A 21,413-nucleotide genomic window follows, 5' to 3' on the forward strand; every position below is an offset into this window, starting at 1 on the left:
AAATAGGTGGTTCAATTCCAAAATTTACATATTAGTGCCCTCTTAGAAAACTCTAAACCTTGGACTAAAGGAAATCATTGGACAATGTTAATCTCAAGCTACCATCATCAACAACTCGCCTAGTATTTTGAAAAAAGGGCGCTTTTGATGGACCACAACTCCAATGAGGAGTATTTGCACAAAAAAAGCGCTTTCCTCTACCCTACCCCTTCTGTCACAACAATACTTCTTGGTTATCATCATGGAAGTTATATTCAGAGAAAAAGAACACCAATCATCTTAACCTCATTAGGGAGAAGCATAATCCCTATAAAATCTTTAGCAAGACACACTTGTGGTGAAACAATACTCAAAGAATTTGTAACCCTAGGGATTCCAAGTCCTTCATCTTAAGTGCAATATTGTTTGGAAAGAGGATGGAATTTCAAGTGCACAAGGGAAGGGATGGTCACCCAACACACTTGGTATAGAAGAACCATGAAGAAAACCCTTCGAAGAAGACATCTAGTAGACGTGATTTCTAGAAAAGCCACATTGCCTCTTTTGATATACATACATCAACCCATTTCTTGTTTTGAAACACCCATTAAGGAATTCAAATTTGAGATTTAAACCCTTCAACTAGATGTTGAGCCTTTAAATGCCCTTTGAACTCGAACTGTTTTGACAAAATATCTTGGAAATCACATGAAAATGATTTATTTTTTAAATCATGACAACTATGCATAAAACCACATACACACACAATAGTTAAATTGTAGGTATATTTAATAGCTTTTCAACAAATAATAATCAAAGCAAAAGTCAGATGTAAAATTCAATTGCTAGATGGCCTTCAAAATTATTTAATAAGAGTTATTTAAAAGGTAAAATAATCTTATAGATCATTTTGAAAAATTATAGCATTTAGACATTTTTTAACATCTCTAATTCTATTATAAGGGTTAAGGAGTACCTCTAGTTTGATCTCAATACAATACCCACTAGAATCTCAAACATTCCATTGATAACATGTTGCATCCAAAATGTTTTATAGGGTACCTAAGGTCACTTAATCTACATTCTTAAATTTTGGAAGTAATTCAATACTTGGTTTATACAGTACCTAAGCTCACTCAATCTACATTCTTGAATCTTGGAAGTAATTCAATATAGTTTCTTTGAAGCCTCTAGTGCTTATGAATCCATAAATAAAACAAATTGAACATTGCTAACTGATAAATAGTGTTGAACCTTTATTATCAAATAAACTACCTAGTTCCATCTATACAACTAGGCCAACTTGCTCCAACTATTTCATTAATAAAACTATTAATGTCAATAGGTATCTCTCAAGATACCAAATTAAGCACCACTAAATGGGATTACTCAATGGATCATTTTTGTTCAACATTTGAGGGTGAGTACCCTTCAATTCATTTTTCCTAAGCTCAATGGTCAGATGTGCATCAAAAAAATTCAAAACTATATGCTTAATTCCTCAAAGATTATCCTCAGTCGTTGTTCAAGGAATGAACTAGAGAAACGACATTCATCACATTCACATCTTTAACCTTTAACTTCCTCATTAATAGTTGTTCTTGAGGTCTCTACACAATCATCAATATTTTGTCATTTTTTTCTTGAGATCATGGCACTCAAACACTTACAATCAATTAGATATGAGGGATCTAATAAGATTTCATATAATCTCCATTGAACCCAATCTGTTTGACATTCTAAGACCCTCAACTCCAAACAAATCAAACTTTCCACACTTCTCTTTACAAATCCTTTTGTATAAATCCTAGCGAGCTCTTGAACTTAAATGTGTATAGCTCATCATATCTCTTCTAGTTGAGATCTTTCGAAGAAAACAGGATGATCGCACTTGTTGCCAACGTAAGTTCAAGGTATCATCTTTTAAGAATGAAAGGACATAGTTAACACTGACGACATAAAACTAAGATCCAAACATCAACCATCACCCAAAAAAAATGCACACTATAAAACATAATTCTCAATATTCCAAGTAAAAAGGAGAATGCCACAAACTAAACATTTGTTTAAGAATTAAGTCTAGGGCATGTCAGTCATACTCACCTTGCTACATATAGTCTTCAACCTTCTAAATATAGGCATGTGTAACCAACACCGGCCGGCTTATATGTATGTATGGCATGGCATGACATAACAATCAGTTGTTGTCTTTCTTTCGTACTAATGTATTTTCTACCCTACAACAAATACACGAGTATCTAATCCAAACGAACAAGAGGTTGGGTGGGTGATTTGACATTAGTAGGTGATTTTGTTATTTTTTTAATTAAACAATCCAAACAAACAACATTTTATATAGATTATTTTATTTAAATTATTATTTTTTATTTTTACTCGGTTATAAAAAAATTAATATGAAAAATGTCATTCTCATGGATGAAGTGAATTTTTTAAACCAAGTTTTTACTTGTGCAAATCTATAAAGATTTTTCTTTGCAAATCTATGAAGATTTATGAAGATTTATATGTGAATTTTAAATTTATATGAAATCTTCAAATTTAATAAATTAAATTTAAAATTACTTATCATATTTTTTAAAATACATTTATTTAATTTGTCATCATAATACTATAAATAATTTTATTTTACTTTTTAAATTTAATTTTCTTTATAAAAAAAAATTAATCAAACATAAAAAAAAGTATAGAATATAATTAGTAAATGATACACAGTTTCTTGTTTAAAATGAACTTTTCAATGTAACACTCTTAAAAAAATTTAAAAGATAACATTACTGTTAATACCCTTCAATGTGTATCTTGAATATATGTCACAATTATGTTAAATGAATCGTAATATACACATTATGCTGGCATGGATAAATATATTTAAAATTACATACACAAAATATAATCTCAATATAATTATATATTTTTATAAAAATTTATAATTAAATTTATAATAATATATCTTTAATGTTTATTATTTATATTATATACTTTTAATCTTATTTCATATAAGCATGCTTTCAAAAAAAATTAATTGTCTAAACTTAATTTAAAAATTAGAATTATATAATTTAAAATTACTGTGATAATTTTTTTGTTTAAATAGTGAAATATATTTCTGAATATAAGTTTGTATTAAATAAATATAAATGTAAATTCACATCATGTAAATATATTTGCAAACTTTTTACTCATTCAAATATCTTATGAATCTGTAACATTTAAAATAAAAACCAACAACTTGACAACATAAATAAATTCAAATTAAAAATAAATTAGTAGTGTTGTATTTTGCAGAGTAGAAAAGATATTAGTCCGAATGAAGGACACTGACAGTTATGCTATAACACCATACATATATACAAGCCGGCTGGTGCAACATTGCCGGTGCCATGTGTAACCTACAAATACGTCGAGTGCAAAAAAAAATTGTAAGCATACTCAAGATGGGAGAACTCTTTGTAGAGAACAGGTAATGATGAAAATCTGTGTTTTCCAGTACGGGGAGATATTCAGGAAATGTTCTCGAACAAGGCAGTTAAAAGTTTATTCCCTTTTTCCCAAGAATTTTAGACCTACTGATTATGATAGTGTAGGTGAGTAAAGAAACAAATCTTAAAAGGGTATATGGGGAGAAGGAATAGACAAGAGAACATCTAGTCATCCAAACAAATATTATAAATTTGAAGCGTATTTGGTCCTAATCAGTAGGTTTATTAAAAGAAAAAATTGATCCTTCTTTTTAATATCCCGCGGATAGTTAGATGTCTCCTAATAATTTCCGGTGTTTTGGGAACGTTTCCAAGTTGTCCCTGTGTTATCAAAGCAGTCAATGGGGGCAGAGGAGTGGGAAAGAGGACAGGACACATCCCTATAAACCTGGTTTAATGACAAAAGAAAAGGAAAGAGCCTCCAAATAAATCAGAATATAGTAAAAATGTCTTAATACGAAACTCAAGGGTGGACCACCATCCTTGCACTAACACGACAAATGAAAGTTGAAAGTAGGGCTAAAGCAACCACTTTCAGAGCGAAACGATGTAGAGCCAGCTCACCCAGTTTCGGGGACACTTTAGGTTAAGTGTCAGGGATGGACTTCAAACAATGCAGAATATCAAAATTGTTAATTTTTTTCGCTATCCATGAGCTAAAGAATGTAAATGATAGTCATTTTCTATATTCTAGACTAAGAAACTATTCCTCACGATTTGTCACTACAAAACAAAATTTAGTCGGTCAGCTTTAAAAGGAAGAGAACGTGTAATGTATAAGCAAAAGAAGGGAGGACACAGAACTACGTTTTTTTATCTGAAACATACTGAAAGGAAAATGAATATAGGAATCTGATATTGGTAGAGGACATGTTTTTACAAGTAAAAATTGAAAGGAAAACAAATATGACTAATCATTAAGTCGAAAGTGAATTCATGAAAGAGAAGTACCTCAAGTTTGTACCATACAAAACGCAACCAGATGACTTGTCTGGCCCATATAAATTAATATTTGCATAATTACAACATCCCGGGAGAGAAAATATATCATCTAACCAATCATTTTAGTAACACTGATCACATCCAACTACCATCAACCCCAGCCTCCAACAACAAGATAGATACGTCGTTTAAACATTGTGACAGAACAAAGCATAATTCAAGAGCCGGCATTATTTGTGCATAAATATAGCATGGAGAATATTTGTCTACATTTATAATACACAAAGTTGTATGGATTCATGTATACATGCTATTCCCTCTCCTCTAAATCTGTTCTTGAAGAAACAATGTCAGTAAAATTTCCGACGTTGGCAACAAACAAGGGATCTGTGTCTTCATCAAAATCATGCTTACTCTTACTTTCTTCTATTTCCCTCGTCAATTTTTCCATGCCAACCTTGTTCATCTCACGTCCACTCATTGAAATGCCAACTATCGTGATTTTTGGCAGTTGAATATGATCGCTAAACCTCTGCTCAGGACCTCCCGCCAGAGCTGAGCCTCTGCAAATAAGTGTTACGTATTGATGTTAAATATTGCAAGTAATTCATTTATCAACACAAAGCATTAATTCAATATTCAGTACCTAGAAAATGTCCAATCTAACCATACAATAATTGACGCCATATGGCCTATTGATATTGTGATACACTACCTTGAATCTGACTTGCTAGACCTTTCCTCCAATAAATTCCCTGATTTTTCAGAACTTTGGGATAATTTTGAGAACCCAGATTCATTTGTTTTCTCCATCTCAGATTCAGGCCCAAAGGAAGAGATATTTGCTCCATTTTCCTCTAAGCTTCTTGCCCCAAGCTCCCCTTTCACATCAGGCGTGATGCCAATAGATAGCTGCATTGCTCTTGAGACTGCTGCTGCAGCTCTGAAAACTAGAAATGATTCAGTATACTCCAAGAAAAATGTATCATGCAATATCAGATTGAATTCTCAAAATGGTATGAAGATAACATTTAACTTTTCATGGAAAACCCACCACAAAGCATACATCATAAAATACTAAATAGAACAATTCCATTGACTCGGCATGAAAATTTAAAAGTTTCAAGAACCCATGCAAAAGCCACAATCAAACAGCATATTGATGATGATATAATGATAATAGATATCAAGGTGGAATGAAAACAATTAAACCCATGGCCTTGATTTATTTATGTAATATGATGGAATAAAAACCAGGATCTGCACACCCAGAAGTAGCTCCATAAGCCAAGAAAGCTCTATTTTTGGCTCACTGTGAAGATGCTAGAGCGACTATAAGATAAGCTCCTAATAGTTTACTTAGAGTTTTACAACAACGTTTTTTCCAATTTGCAATATCCTCCTTTTCACATGCATAAGACAGATATGAAAATGTTATAATCTATCATGACAATGGTCTTTATGTAATGCGTATACTACCATAGTTCAAACACAATTTTGAAAGACTACAATCAAAATCTAGACACAAAAGTGATATCCAGTTATAGATTAATCACTACCAAGGCTTTTCAAATTACTCGTAGGTCATTAAGATTATAGATTTTAGTTTAAAGATTATTTTAGAATTTTTGTTTCTTATTGACCTGTAGAATCTTGTGAAAACAATTATTATACAATCCACATATACGCAGCCATTGTAAAAGAAACTGTGACTACCATCAGGTAATTGCACATTAGTTTCACTGGAAAACAGAGTAAATGTCACTGTTATGATTCATTAAATTCTACTGAAGCAGAATAATCGTATGGCATTTCTGTAATAACCCCAACTGGCTATAACTGAAGAGGCATCAGAATTGAAATCTGACAACACCAAAGTGATCCTGATGATGAAAGATGATGAATGAACCTGATGGGGTCACTTATTATAAATAGACACTCCCTCCAAGATTCTTGGAACCCAAACCAGAAGCCCGAAATAAAAACTAAGAGCATCACTCAACTCTTCTAACTCAACTGAGCTCATCAGAACCAACAAATTGACTTACGATAAATAGTAAGTCCCTCAAATGAAGCCAAAACACGCCATAGGCTACTGAAAAGCCTACAACCCCACAACTGAGACCCTCAAATCCCACTAGGGTCGCGATGGTGACCTGACCAAGCCAAGTGCAGAAACTTGCTCAAAATAGGAACATTACAATTTCTGTGAACCAGCAAATAGGGACGCAAAAGTTTTAGAACAGCCTAAATGTTTTATTTACATGTGGGTGGTATGTTGTGCTCATAGCAGCAAAAATCATTTGGGGAAAATTTGGTAAACCAAAATTAGAGAGTTTTTGAAAATTTCAAATTTAAAAATGACTTCTTTAAAATTTAAGGGCTATTACATACCACAGAAATATAGAGAGCAAATACCATAGACTCTAGAGAGTTAAACCCATGAATTGTAGAGAAGGGAATTTTATTGTTTATATTGAAATCATTGATTGCATTGCATAAATAATAAGTAGATGGTTACAGATGACAAAATTTCAATTGAAAGAATGTTGTATAAAGTCAACCCATAAACTAAGTTCCATAAAGTAAATGTAGCCAATGACTCGTGCTACTACAAATACAGCTATGTTAGACAACTGCAGATCCTGATAATGAAGCTCCTAGTTCAGAGCCTCTCCTAAGACGTTCAACCTCATGACTATCCAATGCGGCCTCGAAGATCTCAAAATCCTCAAGCTCAAAAAGAGTCATTTAAAAAACTGTTTAACTCTGCTGAGCAGACATAATAAACTACAAAATGGGAATTAACTGATTCATATTTGTGACATAATAGTACTTGCAATTTCTAGAACACAGAAATAGGACTATATTAAAAGTGAAAAGGAAATTATATGACAAGGGAAGCAATTGCAAAGTTCAACATAAAAGGTTCTCAATCAAACAGCTCAACATACAGTAATAGACTAGCAGTTGCACCTACAAGAGGTGCAATGTTTTTAGCCAATAGAAAAATATATCTAATATTATATTATTCTTTGTAAAATAAGTTAAACAAACAAATAAGAATGTGCATTTCTCTTTTTTATGCATCATTTGAAAACGGTGGACTAAATGTTTCAATGTTGAGAAATTTCTCATTCTGTAATGTTTATCATATTTTAATTCATATAGTGAATTAGAATATGTTTCCAACCTACATTTTTGAGTCGTATTTTTTTGCGCAACTTCTCCTACCATTTCAATTTCACAAATTTAAACAGTTTGAATATAATGGTCTGTTCACCTTACACCCTATATTATCTCTCGATTGTTTGTGGTGATGTTGTTGGACAGACTTCGAAGATTGTTTTGCTAAAATCTCTCAACTGTCGATGCTACTTTTTCTTCATCTTCTTTGTCATCTCCTCCTCCTCTTCCTCGTATTCTCATCATCCTCCACCACCTCCACCTCCTCCTCCGCCTCTCCTACTTCTCCTTCTCCTTCTCCTCTTTCTTCTCCTTGCTCTTCTCCTTCTCCATCTCCCGCTTCCCCTTCTCCTTTTTCTTCCTCCTCCTATCCTTATCCTCGTCCTTCTCATCCTTGTCGCCCCCCCTCCTCCTCGTCTTCCTCATCTTCATCTTCCTCTCCCTTGTCTTGCCCTCCTCCTAATATCAAAAATCATACATATCATTGTTCCTCGAAAATTTATAAAATTATTAGATATCTTTTTAAAATACTATTATTTGAAGTATTAAAGTTGTATAAAATATATGTGCAATATTTTTGGAATAGAAAAATTTTCAAGAAAATTTGTCATTTTTAATTTGTCAATTTTGCAAATGTTATTTTTACATGGTTTACAAATCTAATTACTTGTTATTTTAAATTTAAATTTTTAAATTACTATGATGATAAATTAATAACAGATTTTATCTGTCATTTAAATTTTTAATAATGTTTAAAAGATTTTATTTGTTGGATTTTATAATTATATGAAAATTTAGATTATATCATTAGAAATCTTTTAGATCCATTGAAGATGCTCTATCAGAATCAGGGAAACCGCATTATGTAGGGGACTATTACCAAAAAAATCTCCATTTAGAGAAACAATCTTGTATGTGATGATCTTTATATAAATATAAAATAAAAATAATTATAAGTTGCATATGTTTATTAGAATTTACAGATTAAAAAATAATCAATTAAATATAGAGTAAAAATGGAAAATAGACATAATAAGAAAATAATATTATTAAACCGAGTAAAACAAGTCATCCAAAATTGTTTTGGCAGGTAGTCAAAGCTTTAAAATAAAATAAGATTTACTTTAGGCCAATTTCTTGGGCTATTTTTTTGACTTTTACTTTCTGTTTGAAAAAATAAAATAAAAAACAAAAATACAGAGATAGATCGGATGTCAGTGAAAAATAGTTAATGAGGATTTTTTAAGTCGTCTAGCATTAAATACCTAGCCAACTTGGAAAAAGCTTTCAGAAAAGGAAAAAAGCTAAAGTTAGAGCTTGTTAAGAATCAATAAGACGTACCCATCTCCTCTCTAGTCTCGTCATTTTCTACAACCAACCTCATCTAGCCTATTGGGAATTAGAAATTGAAATTGATATTTTCTCAAATGGTTGTGCCATTTGATCAATATATTAAAGAAGTTTCTATTCAACATATTTAAGGCAAGGCTTTAATAGTGCCTACAAAACCACTTCATCCAAGATACCAAATCTTTATTGTAAGTTTCAATATCACATAGCACATGACTCTAACCATATAAGACATTAATGTGACAAAACAAAAATGATTGTAGCAATTCTAAGGATGACTCAAGTCATGAATGGAATAGTCTATTTGGCAGTAGCTTCACAAAAGATAAAAGATAAAATTAGGGTGATCTAACCTTGCTAGCCTCCTATTGATAGAATCAACAAGAATTACCTTTCTCTCTAGTACCTCATCATTTTCTAGAACCAACCTCGCTAAACATTATTAAAATTGAAACATATTTTATTATTCTATTGTATTTCACTTCAGATTTTTCAGAAGCTTTATTTCAACTCTTTTGACACTTCTAAATTAGCTAGTTAAGATTCTTATTAAGACAAGACAACAATTAAGGTTTCATAAAAAATTAGGACTGAAATTGGAGTGGAGTGGTATACGCATTGGATACCGGAAACCCACAAATTCTCAACCCAAATATATTTTTCCTTTTGATGAAAGAATTTTCATCCAAAATATCATTTGACACTCCAAACATTTTACTCTACACAAATTTACATTTGACATGTAGCCGACATCTGGGGATAAGCCGACGGTCATGTGGAGAAGGGTTTCTTCTAAAACTCAAATCTGCTCAAATTATCAACATCCAAGCCTTTCATGGCCGGAATGCAGAGCCCTTTCTCGATACAAAATTCCAGGCACTTCTCCTTCTCCTCCTGCATTCCCTCCACATTCACAACACCATTCAAAACAATCCACTCGGAATTCGCTACAGCCGTCTCCTCCGCAAACATATCCCCAAATTTTCCATCATAGGACCCTGAATCTCATCTCTGCTAGGATAAATTTTCTTGTACATATGGAAGAAATCTAAAAACAATTCTTCTGTTCCCATTGAAGATTTCTTTCACAGTAGGAGCAGGGGCCCTGAATCCCCATAGATCCTTTCGCTTACTGGGAGGGCACATGTTTCCTCAATGGGTGTTTCTTATTCTCTTTCTGCACTTGAACAAATAGCCCAGCGCACCAAACTGGAAGATTAACACCCAAAAGAATAAAAACACACCTTGAAAGTCTGATACTGGAGATTAATCATTCCAGAAAATAGGCCTAATTGATCGCTACTACAAGAAAGACATGGCATACAAGTTCTGAACTTCATGAAAACTACTACCAATAGAAACATTACCACTTCAAGTCCTGGGTAGATGAGGTGTAGGCAGTCCAAGCTCAAGAGCAGAAGCAATTGCCTTATCTTGATAGACGAGACAAGGGAGCTTGAAAATTCAGGAGCTGGAGAACTTGCCTTATTTTGGGTCTTGTAAAAGGATCGGGATCAGAGCACCATAGTCCTATCACCATCAGTTGTTGGGAGGGCGGAGAGAAGAGGCCCTACCACCGGCTTGTGTGTTGGAGATGATCCACGCCACCTCACTCATCCTCAACGATCTCCCCTAAAGAAGGGTAAACCATTTCCTCCTCCGCCATTGCAGGTGCTTCCTCCACCTTAACACTCCTGCACACCAAATTCTTCAGCTTTGACATCAAGTTGTGAGTTGAATGGTTCCCACGAATTGGAATTCAGCCATGAAGGAATCAGATTGTGTCCACTGTATTCCTGTCAGAAAACTCGTTTGTTTGCATTCGGGAAATTTACCATGCCTTTTTGTGCCACATAACTTAGCCTATCGGCTAAAAATGCTTTTGAAACTGAACATTACATCTCTGAGGACCTTAAACAATATTAAAATGTTCTCATTGATAATTATTTTAGCAGATTTGTCAACAGTCAAGCGAGTGTTAAAAACAAATTTCCATTGGATGATAAAGACTTGGTAGTACAAATGAAGAGAGCAACTATTTGAGCCACAAGTTTAGTTATTAATTTTTAAATTTTTATAAGTAAAATTTCCTTGATTTTACATACAAGTGTTACTTTGAATTGAGAATTTGAGATTATAGGTACAAGTTTCAATGAGAGCATTAGGAACATTCCCTTTCAATGGTACAGTTGTTGCTGAAATCTATCTGGATCATTATGGAGAAAATATATGAAGCATGTTTCAGGAGAGATTAAGATAAGCCCACGACACTAAAGTGTGACTTTGCTCAGGGCATGTATTAGTTTTCCTGATGGAATGCAATGCTATATGTTTAAAGCATTCATGTACTGTAGTTTTGTTCCATGCAGGCCTTTTGAACATCCATATATATGGCGAGCCTAAATGGAATGTAGTACCCTAACAAGTGAATGGCATGCAGTTAAGCAATGAATTTCACAAATTAGCAAAGCATTAAGCATGTAAAAATATAGAAAATTCAAACATAACCAAAACAATCCTTCATTTTGATATAACATATTGCTCCAGTTCATTGTTTGCAGCACTAAAAGTCAATTATTATCTTTCTGATTGCAACCACTATGCTTCCTATTCCACAATGTCTATGTGCTGTTATGAATATACTTTGACTTCCCAATTGATTATACAATTGTGGCTAGCCTACCCACTTGTCTTTAAAACTTGATGACCAATGTCAAATTGAAGCTCCAAACTATCATACTTTGTAAGCATCTCAAAAGTTTACACAACCTAACATTCGTAATCTAAACAACCACTTGGTATCATTATTGACAATTGAAATGTCAAAATTATTTTGAATAGTCAGGATCACAAGAATTCCAAGAAAACAAACCTCTTTAGGTTTGATAACAAGCCAATAGAGTTCATTTCAGTTTGATCTGGATTTCTATATTTACTTTTGACAAGTATTCTTATAAGGTTTGGATATGAAAAAAAACAGACAAAAGCCCTCTTAATATTATGATATTGTCTACTATGTCCCACTAAATTGTGTGGTTGGCTTTATATACATCGACAGCATTACTATGAGCCTTAGTCAAATAACAGTAGAGCGGAATACTAAGAAAAAACAGCACATTTCTTAACCATTCCATGTTAACGTCATTAACATCATACATAGAACTATAACAGAGAATGTCTCTCTAATTTAATGTCCATAACATCTATTACAAATATACATCCATTCAAGGTTTCCTACCTCTGATTTGCCTCACCAGCCTGATGATATATGGCAAATCTTTGATGGTGAACCACACCCAGTACCTACTGCTCAATTTTGTGCTAAAAACCAATGGAAAACCTGATTAAATAGTGATTTCTTGCTGTTGGGGTATCACACAACTCTGTAGATGATAAAATGTTTCTGAGCAATTAATTCACAATGTTTTGAGCAACTTCAAACCTTTAAAAATTGTTGAAATTGCAGCCAATTATATTGAGATTTTTTTTGGAAAAAACGTTTCATTTGGAGATTTATAAAAATGACAAAAATAAGGATTTTTTTAGGATGTATGCTTCTCTAGGTATAACTACCATTACCGGCTTCCAGCTTGTGGTACCTGACACCAACATAATATTACTCCTGACTACTTGCAGTAACTAGTGCCATCTCCTAGGACATTATCCTGCCCTCACATCTTGCTACGTGTGCTCCTACATCACTGATCATGCTCTAGAAAACACTTAAATTATATTAAATGATGAATTTTCTTCTAGATGCCATGTGGTTGCTATCAAAAGTATACCTACAACATGTATATGTACCAACAATGTAAAGTTTATAAGTACTGATTTCATAGTGTGCAACTGTGGTAATAGAAGGTGATTATCTATGTGGAAGACTTGTACTTGCTGATTCATTTAATATGCTAGCACCATGTCTGGTCAGATCATAGTTGCATGACTCTTGGTATTCCACGAGTTGGTTATACCATTAGACTATTGCTTTCCCCATATTGTCAGAATACCAAGAGTCATGTAACTATGATCCGACCATACATGATGTTAATATAGTTGGATAGTTGGTTCTTCCATATATATTTTCTATAGATGAGAAACCCATCCAATGGTACAACCAACACATGGAATACCAAGAGTCATGTAACTATAATCTGATCATACAAAAGGTTAGCATAGTCTGTATTGCCTGAGGATCCTTCTACCAAACCTGAGTATACTCGTGATTCCATATCAAATGAGGCTCCTATAATTGATTCTGTGCTTGTTGATATTTTTGCGTACTTCTCATTAAGGATTCCTAATGCCCTCATTGACAAAGCCTCTGCTTACATGATGAATGCTCTTGTAGGGAGTTTCTCAAGCTTGCATTCAGATATTGACATCCTTAATAGCTAAGCTTCGAAAAGACAGTGTCTTGCTAGTCAATTTTGAGTGGTTGCAATTGTCCTTTACTTGAAAAGATGGACTCCTGGACTAGATGCTTCCAAGAAAAAATAAAATTGGGTCTCTATTGGGTAAGGCTCTCCACACTCCCTTTAGAATATTGGGATGAAGAGATCATAAAGAGTCGTTGTTAATGCTCTTGGTTCAATTTAATAAATCAGAATCGAAATTTGAATTGAAATCATATTTATGGGACTTTGTCGGTCCAAGGCAGAGTCCACCTTTCCAAGGCAAATGGCCTCTAGACTCAGACTTAATCAAGTCCTAGCAGAGTCCACGTGGACTCACCGAGTCCAGAGACTCGTCAAACTCGCCGAGCCCCAAGCTCAAGACTCTTGCCGGCGGGTGCAGCAAAAAAGAGCAAAAAAGGACTCTGATCTATTCTTTTTTCATGTCTTGCATCATAGTTATTGATGCTGGTTTATAAAAAAGAAGCCATATGGAAGCCCCAAGTTCTTAAAACTTGTACAAACCCTGATCTAGAAGACCATTGTTGGCATCAAATGCATCATAAACCCACCAATAAACCCACCATAATGAGATTTCTGTTGCCTACATCTAAAAATGTAGAATTTCCTGCTAAGGTTGTGGTAAAGAATTTGAAGTCTGGATATTTTGATGATCACAGAAATCAGTTTTAAGGAACTTTTCATCTTCAGATCTGAAAATGATGCAATATAATTTTGAAAAGTTTACTTTGCATAAGGGAGCAAGGCAGACCATCCCAGAAAATAAGGCAATGATATTTAGATATATCATAATAACACACAAGCTTATCCCAAAGAATTCAAGCTCTTATGAAACGAGTGTGACTTTTCAAGGAAGGTGTGGAAAGTTGATAAAAGGGACAGTTTTCTAAAACAGGAAAAGATAGCAGCAGTATAAGATCACAAGAAGAGTCACTAAGATCAGTACCGTTACCGTGTAGTGTTGAACAATTTAATGATACTGCAGCAGAAGCTAGCCAAAGATAGTCAAAAGTACTGGAGACTTATTATAAATGGTATTCAAGATCAACTCGATGATAAATAAAGAGATAATAAAATCTTAGACCAACAGTGGCAGTTGTGTGGAGAACACAGTCACAGCCCTATAGAGCAATGAAGAACAATTTGTAGCTAATGTGATGAAGGACATTGTTATTTACGTTAATTTGCATGGCCACAAGAAAGTAGAGAGAAGAGAAGAAAAGGTTATGGCTAGGAGACCATGTAGAAAATGATAGTACATTACACCCAAAATGAGCAATTCTTGAGAGTACAGTCACAATATCAATGCATAAGTATTAAGGATATCTTTAAGAAAAGAAAGCGTTGTTGCTTACCATGTAATAATTGCAACAGTTAATTATAATGAATGCTCTCAGTTTGGTCGTATGTTCATAGGCTTTCCAAGTGTGATAGCCCAGTCTGTAATAAGTATTTCATAAATAATTAATTAAATAAATGATTAAAAGAATATATTAACTGAATATGTATTGACAAATATCATTGTTATTATTAAATACATATTGAATACATGCTATCATAGCTTAAAATCTGGTCCAGAAGTGGCAGATATAGCAACTTCTTGCGAGGAGTTCAGCCTGACGAGAAAATACATAGTTTTCGTGCCAAAATCCCGGTCCCTGCCACTTATCGCCAAAATCAATCTTCAGGTGATTGTTAAGGTAGTAGTCTTCCTTCAGAAATTCGCTTTTATACTTATGTGATCTATGCAAAATGGTATATGTGTATTAAGTAGCTTCTATTTATCTCAATTATTATGTATTTGATGTTAATTGACTAAAAGATGCATGAAAAAATCTTTAAACCATTAAAAATCTTTGAATTTCATGGGTTTTTCAATTTTCCGAGTCTTTGCCGAGTACGGTCGCCGAGATTGAATCCGACTCAGATTTTGACTTTCCGAGTCAAAGGCGAGTCCGAGTCCCGTAACACTGATTGAAATATATATCTATTATTATTATTCTAAAGAAATTTCTCAGCTGTCTGAAGCCTTGATTGAGTTTAACGATTGATTTGAAAAATCAATTTTAATTTGTTAATTGCTCGGTTGTGGAAGATAGAAGCCATTTTTGTATGTAGGGTTACCAAAATCATTGGTTTTGTCTACTTTTTTTGAATTTTGTTCTTATTTTGCAGGTTGATTTTGTACCAACACATATTTTCTAGTGTAACCCCCATAAGAGAGAACCCAACAAGAATAGGTTCAACTAGAACTAGCTGAGCAAGAAGGCGCTCAACCCAAGAAAGAAGAAGCTCTGGTAGAAAAAGACCCAAAAACCCAAATAGAGGCCACCCTGCAAGTACCAAAAACAGCTCAAACCAAGACAACGATGGTAGGCAAAAGAAACCTGGAACTATGCATTGGTACAACATCAACCTGCCAAAAATAGACCTACTAAAAATAGTAAATCTACAACTAGGACCCCCAAAACACCCTGTCAGCTCACGAGGGTCACTATGATGAGCTAACTCCATCAACTGCATAGACCTACCAAAAATGGAGACATTGCACACCCCTTTGAGACTTTGGTGCCATTTAATAGGGTTCCTTTTGAACCAAGATCTCCTCTAAAACAGTTTGTTATCTAAGTGTCACTCAATACAGGTACAGGTGGTGGTACATGGAAATGGAAATGTAACTTTGTGGTGTAGAATGGCACGGCAGCAATACTAGAGTTAATTCACACCACCTCTTTTGGACTAGATATGGTGTGAGTTCTTGCAAATTCCTTAGAAATGCTGAAAATGTGTAGAATTGAAACAAACAAATTGTGGGGCATTCCTAATGATAGTGCAGTTCCAGTGCCTAAATCTCTAGCTAATAAGAAACAAGTTCAAGCTATTTAGTAGTTACAGGGGCAGCAAGATACTTCTACACATATCTTGCATTGGAGAGCAGGGAAATATTCAGAATCAGCTTCCATTCCTTCATCCATTCATAGTTCAGCAAGGGACAGCTGGATGGGGGAAAGTAAGGCAGGAAGTTCAAGCACTAATAACCCCATTGCTAATTTATTTAATGTGCATGTGAAGGATCAGCTAGATGATGCCATTGGGGAATTCTTATTTGCTAATGGCATCCCATTGCATGTTACTCAATCTCCTTACTATATAAAGATGATATCCATGGGATTGGTGGACTTTGTGCCACCTGGTGAGCACAAATTGAGGACCACGGTCTTGGATAGACAATATAAAAAGGTGGGGGTTTTAATGGAGATGATGAAGGCATGTTGGATGAGGTCGCGATGTAGCATTATCATGGATCGGTGGATGGACATTACACATTGTCCACTCATCAACATTGTGGTCACATGCATTGAGGGCCCACACTTTTTGAAGGTAGTTGATTGTTTAGATTTTCATAAAGATGCTGATTTTTAGTTTCGCATCCTTAGGGAGGTCATTGAGGAGGTTGGACCACAAACAGTCAAAGTAGTGAGAGATGTTGCACATGTGTGCAAAGCTGCAAGGAGGCTTGTTGAGGCAGCCTATATACATATTTAGTGGACTCCATGTTGTGTGCATGCAATGAACAATGCACTCAAGGACGTGGGGAAAATCAATTGGATTAGATGAGTGGTTCATGATGGTGGAGAGGTGCAATTTTTCATCTGTCATCACTATATTTCACATGCACTCTTCAAGGGCTTCGCAAAAGTGTTTCTGAAACCAGTTTAGACTAGAAATGCTTCATATTACATTCTCTTAAAGAGAATGCTTGAGTTGCAAGAGCCATTGCAACTCATAGTTACGACACAGGAGTGGAATCAGTGCTCTAAGTCCAAAATAAGGTAGGGGAATAGGATGAAGGAGATAGTGAAGAGTGATCAATTTTGGGTTGATGCAAAATGACATATATATACATACATATCATTCATGTATCTAACCATAGCTATCATACTTTAACACTACCTCTTAGCTAGTGAAGATAAAGATCTAATCAAGTACATATCTATCACAGTAGGCTCATCTATTGTGAAAAGATATATCACCTAACTTGTGATATCTAAGGATATAATATGCTCAAGAATATCAAGTCACATGACATTTTCTTATATATAGATGTTATGATATGTGCACTGACATCACATCTCATGATGTCTACCACAACATATCATAGTATCTCACAAAAAACATAATAATCTGCAACTGATAGCAAGTGTCATAATATCTATCAAGATGTTCAAGAGATACTGACTATTATGACATCTCTACGAATATCAAGTTATATGATTCATCATGATAGAGAACTAAACATTGTAAAGTTGTCACCTTACAATGTTAGATACAAGTGTATATTATCTGAAATATTGCAACCTTTCAATAATATGCATAGGGGGGCCATAAAGTCAAGGAATCGCACACATGACCAAAAAAAAGGATTTTACAGAGAGTCACCACAGATTCTCTCACGTGATGTTGTCACAGTGTCACAAACTTGACATCCACCATAAACCACATCAAGGGTAAATCCACTATGGCTCAATCCATAGGGTGAAAACAATGGCTTTCACCTTAAACTTCTCTGAAAGGAAAAAATATGCAAGGATACAAATAATAGATCACTTATGCTGAAGTTCATTTTAGCTAAGGCTTCATTCTCCAACGTATCAAGCTTGTCCCAGAAGTACACAAAGCTTCTCTCTAGGATGAGGCTTGGCGAGAATGTTGGTCGTTTTCTCTTCAGTGATAATGTACCTCAACTAAAAGTTAGAGAAACCATATTAGCACAGTCTACACCCTCTGAATCAATGTCATTGAATGTCAACAAATGTGGATCCTTGCTACCTCTATCACGAAGGCATGTCCTGTTCATATACTCCAATCATGGAAAATATCTTGTTCCAAGGGACTCGTCATCAGGCACATGATTTATTATTTTAATAATCACAACATTGTTCACAAGAGCAACTTCCCATGCACAAATGCACTTGTCTGATTTCATAGTAATTTGAGTGAATGTAATCAACTATGGATTTATCCCCAGATTTGGCTACATCAGGCATTCATGCTAACTTGGCTTCCTTCTAAAGCTCCAGTACATTTGTCAACCTCCTGACCTCCTCCAAGGTTGCTTCTAATGTAATGTCAAAGTCCCTCTAAATGCTATTTTCCTCTTCTTCAAAACATGTTTCAGCCATCAACTTAGTCCCATGACTATAAACATTTAAGCATCCATCTATCCTCCAAGATCAATTTAATCAGATCATCTAGTTGCTCCCTATTGTCATGAAAGATATCCTTCTTACAAAATTCCAATCATAGAAGATAATTGTCTTTAATAGAATCACGTATTCTAGCATGATCAACATATGATTAAAATTTGAAACGAATTTGGAGCTATAGTCCTAAGATTGAGTCCTCTACAATGCCTCAATAGCATACCTAATGCACCATTCTTCTTTTCCTATAAAAGCATCTGTGCAGAAAAAAGAAAAGATCAAGGCAAATAGCTCTTATAATGCATACATGAATACATATAAGAGAGTGTCTACTATTAGTTAATTCGGGATCTACTGCAAATGTAATAGCACTACCATAATGTGTTGGTATGTGTTTTCCAAATGGTAGCCATCTCTCTAATATAGGATATAGTATGGATAGACATGTCTCTTCAAGGGACATGTCTATTCATTAGAATGTAATTAATATAATGACAAATAAATATCTCATATATAATATATTAATATATATAATATCTTACACATGTATATAATATATATTTGCACTATAGTTTATCCAACTAAAGCTACCACATATTAATACTCCCTCTTAACTTAGAGAGGATAAACAAGATTCATACACATTACGAATAACATATTACCTCAACATAAATAATGGTTTCTAGAATGTCAACTCATATGACATCTGATTGATGCTACAAACATCAACACTCCCTCTTAGATAGGGAAGATAAATGGTATAATCATATTAAATATCTTGTGATCACATAACACATGATATGAAGTGTCATATAACATATAATAACTAGTTTTACATGATACGAGGAATCACTCAACACACGATACCTAGTTTTATATATCACTTAACTCATGATATGAGGAATCACTTAACATGTGATACCTAGTTTTACATATCACCTAACCCGTGATATGAGGAATCACTTAATAGGTGATACCCAGTTTTACATATCACCTAACTCGTGATATGAGGAATCACTAAACATGTGATACCCAATTTTACATATCACCTAACTCGTGATATGAGGAATCACTTAACATGTGATAACTAGTTTTACATATCACCTAACCCGTGATATGAGGAATCACTTAATAGGTGATACCCAGTTTTACATATCACCTAACTCGTGATATAAGGAATCACTAAACATGTGATACCCAATTTTACATATCACCTAACTCGTGATATGACCTAACTCGTGATATGAGGAATCACTTAACATGTGATAACTAGTTTTACATATCACCTAACTCGTGATATGAGGAATCACCTAACATGTGATACCCAATTTTAGATATAATCTCACTATGATATCAGAGATATGGTTTGACCAAGAATATCAAGTCTCGTGATATTCACCATAACTCAAAATTGTTCAAAGGCAATGTGCACTTACCATAAGAACATTCATAATCTATAGTGATCGGTTTCAACCATCGATGTCTATCACAATCTAGAAGGTCACAGTCTGTTTAAGGAACTGAATCCACCATGAAAGAAATCATGTGATAGAAGAGTAAGTTATTGTAAGATTGACATCTTCCAATAACATCAACAAATACAAGTGACAATCATTTTGAGGTCATCACTTCCTCATGATTTACACAAGGCCCATAAGGTATTAAAATGAGATCATTAGTATAATGATCAATTAAATCAAGTTTACCTCATAAGTGTCTCACCTTCAATAGTGAAACTCCCTCTCAATCACTATGATTGAGACGTCACAAAATGACTGAACCCATCTACTCTATTATTCAAGGTTGCCTCTAATGAAATGTCAGTCTCTCTCTTTTTCCTACAAGAACATTCTCAGAAAGGATCAAGGCATATAGCTCTTTATTGTAATTATAGAAATAAAAAACAAGAGAGACTACAATGAGTAGGTACATGCAATACCCAAGGATAATAAATACTTATCTACACATCAACAACTTGCTCCAATGAAGGTCCATATGCATTGAATCAAGAAATGCCTCCATATAAGAATTTGTCAAACAATTTGAGTACATCTTTTGTGCTCCATATAAGGACTGTTCAAATGGGAATATAACATTGGTTATCATTCCCCTATACAATGTTAAATTCCCACTCTTATATTATAGAACATAGAGGTACGCCAACAGTGTTGCATATATTCAGACATACAACCTAGCTCCTTGTAGCTCAAGCCTCATTGGTATGGCTTTCACAATGTGTCCCATGCCCATGTATCAAATAATGCCTGTTTACCATCATTTCTACAAATAGTTACAATGTATCTTTGAGCAATGTATAAGTCAATAGAATGTCCAACAAGACCATCCTTTAACTGAAATATAGTATTTGTTTGCCCAAAAGCTGCCCATGAATGCACAGCTATGCATTTGTTGATTAATAAAACTGAAATCTTCCTTGCTTTCAAGTCAACATCACCCAAGCCTTCATCATATTATCTCCACCTTCAAATGTCATAGATTTGGACTAAGTCACAAGGTTCGAATTTGAATTCGAGTTCGTCGATCATAAAATTCGAATGAAATCCGGCAAGGGTAAAAGTTCGGGAAAAAATTCGACATTAAAATTTAGTTATATATATTTATATATTTTTAAATATTACTAATATATCCACAGAGTTGTTAAAATAGTTGAACATTGTTAAATAGTTTAACTAAATAACTCAATATCAGTTTAAAATTAAATAATATTATATTAAATTACAGTATTATGTTAAAATTCATAAAATTCGGATGACATTCGGAAAGAGTTGAAATTCGCTGAAATTCGAATCAAAAGGATGAAATTCGGCGAATCCTGTGAC

At 34.1% G+C, this 21,413-nt stretch overlaps 1 protein-coding gene across 1 annotated transcript in view; it reads right to left on the reverse strand.

The window, feature by feature from the left end:
• Positions 1-4,436: 4,436 nt before the first annotated feature.
• Positions 4,437-21,413, reverse strand: part of LOC149549321 (Tic22-like family protein) — a 139,820-nt gene continuing 122,843 nt past the window's right edge. The window contains exons 8-9 of the mRNA XM_089792770.1: positions 5,137-5,364; positions 4,437-4,984 (exon numbers count right to left, since the gene is read on the reverse strand). Of these exons, the coding sequence (XP_089648896.1) occupies positions 4,732-4,984; positions 5,137-5,364 (481 nt within the window). The 3' untranslated portion in view covers positions 4,437-4,731. The remainder of the gene's footprint in view (positions 4,985-5,136; positions 5,365-21,413) is intronic.

Source organism: Cupressus sempervirens, chromosome 7 (assembly GCF_028749045.1).
Source record: "Cupressus sempervirens isolate cs-2001-9-10 chromosome 7, ASM2874904v1, whole genome shotgun sequence".
In the NCBI taxonomy this organism is placed as follows: Eukaryota; Viridiplantae; Streptophyta; class Pinopsida; order Cupressales; family Cupressaceae; genus Cupressus; species Cupressus sempervirens.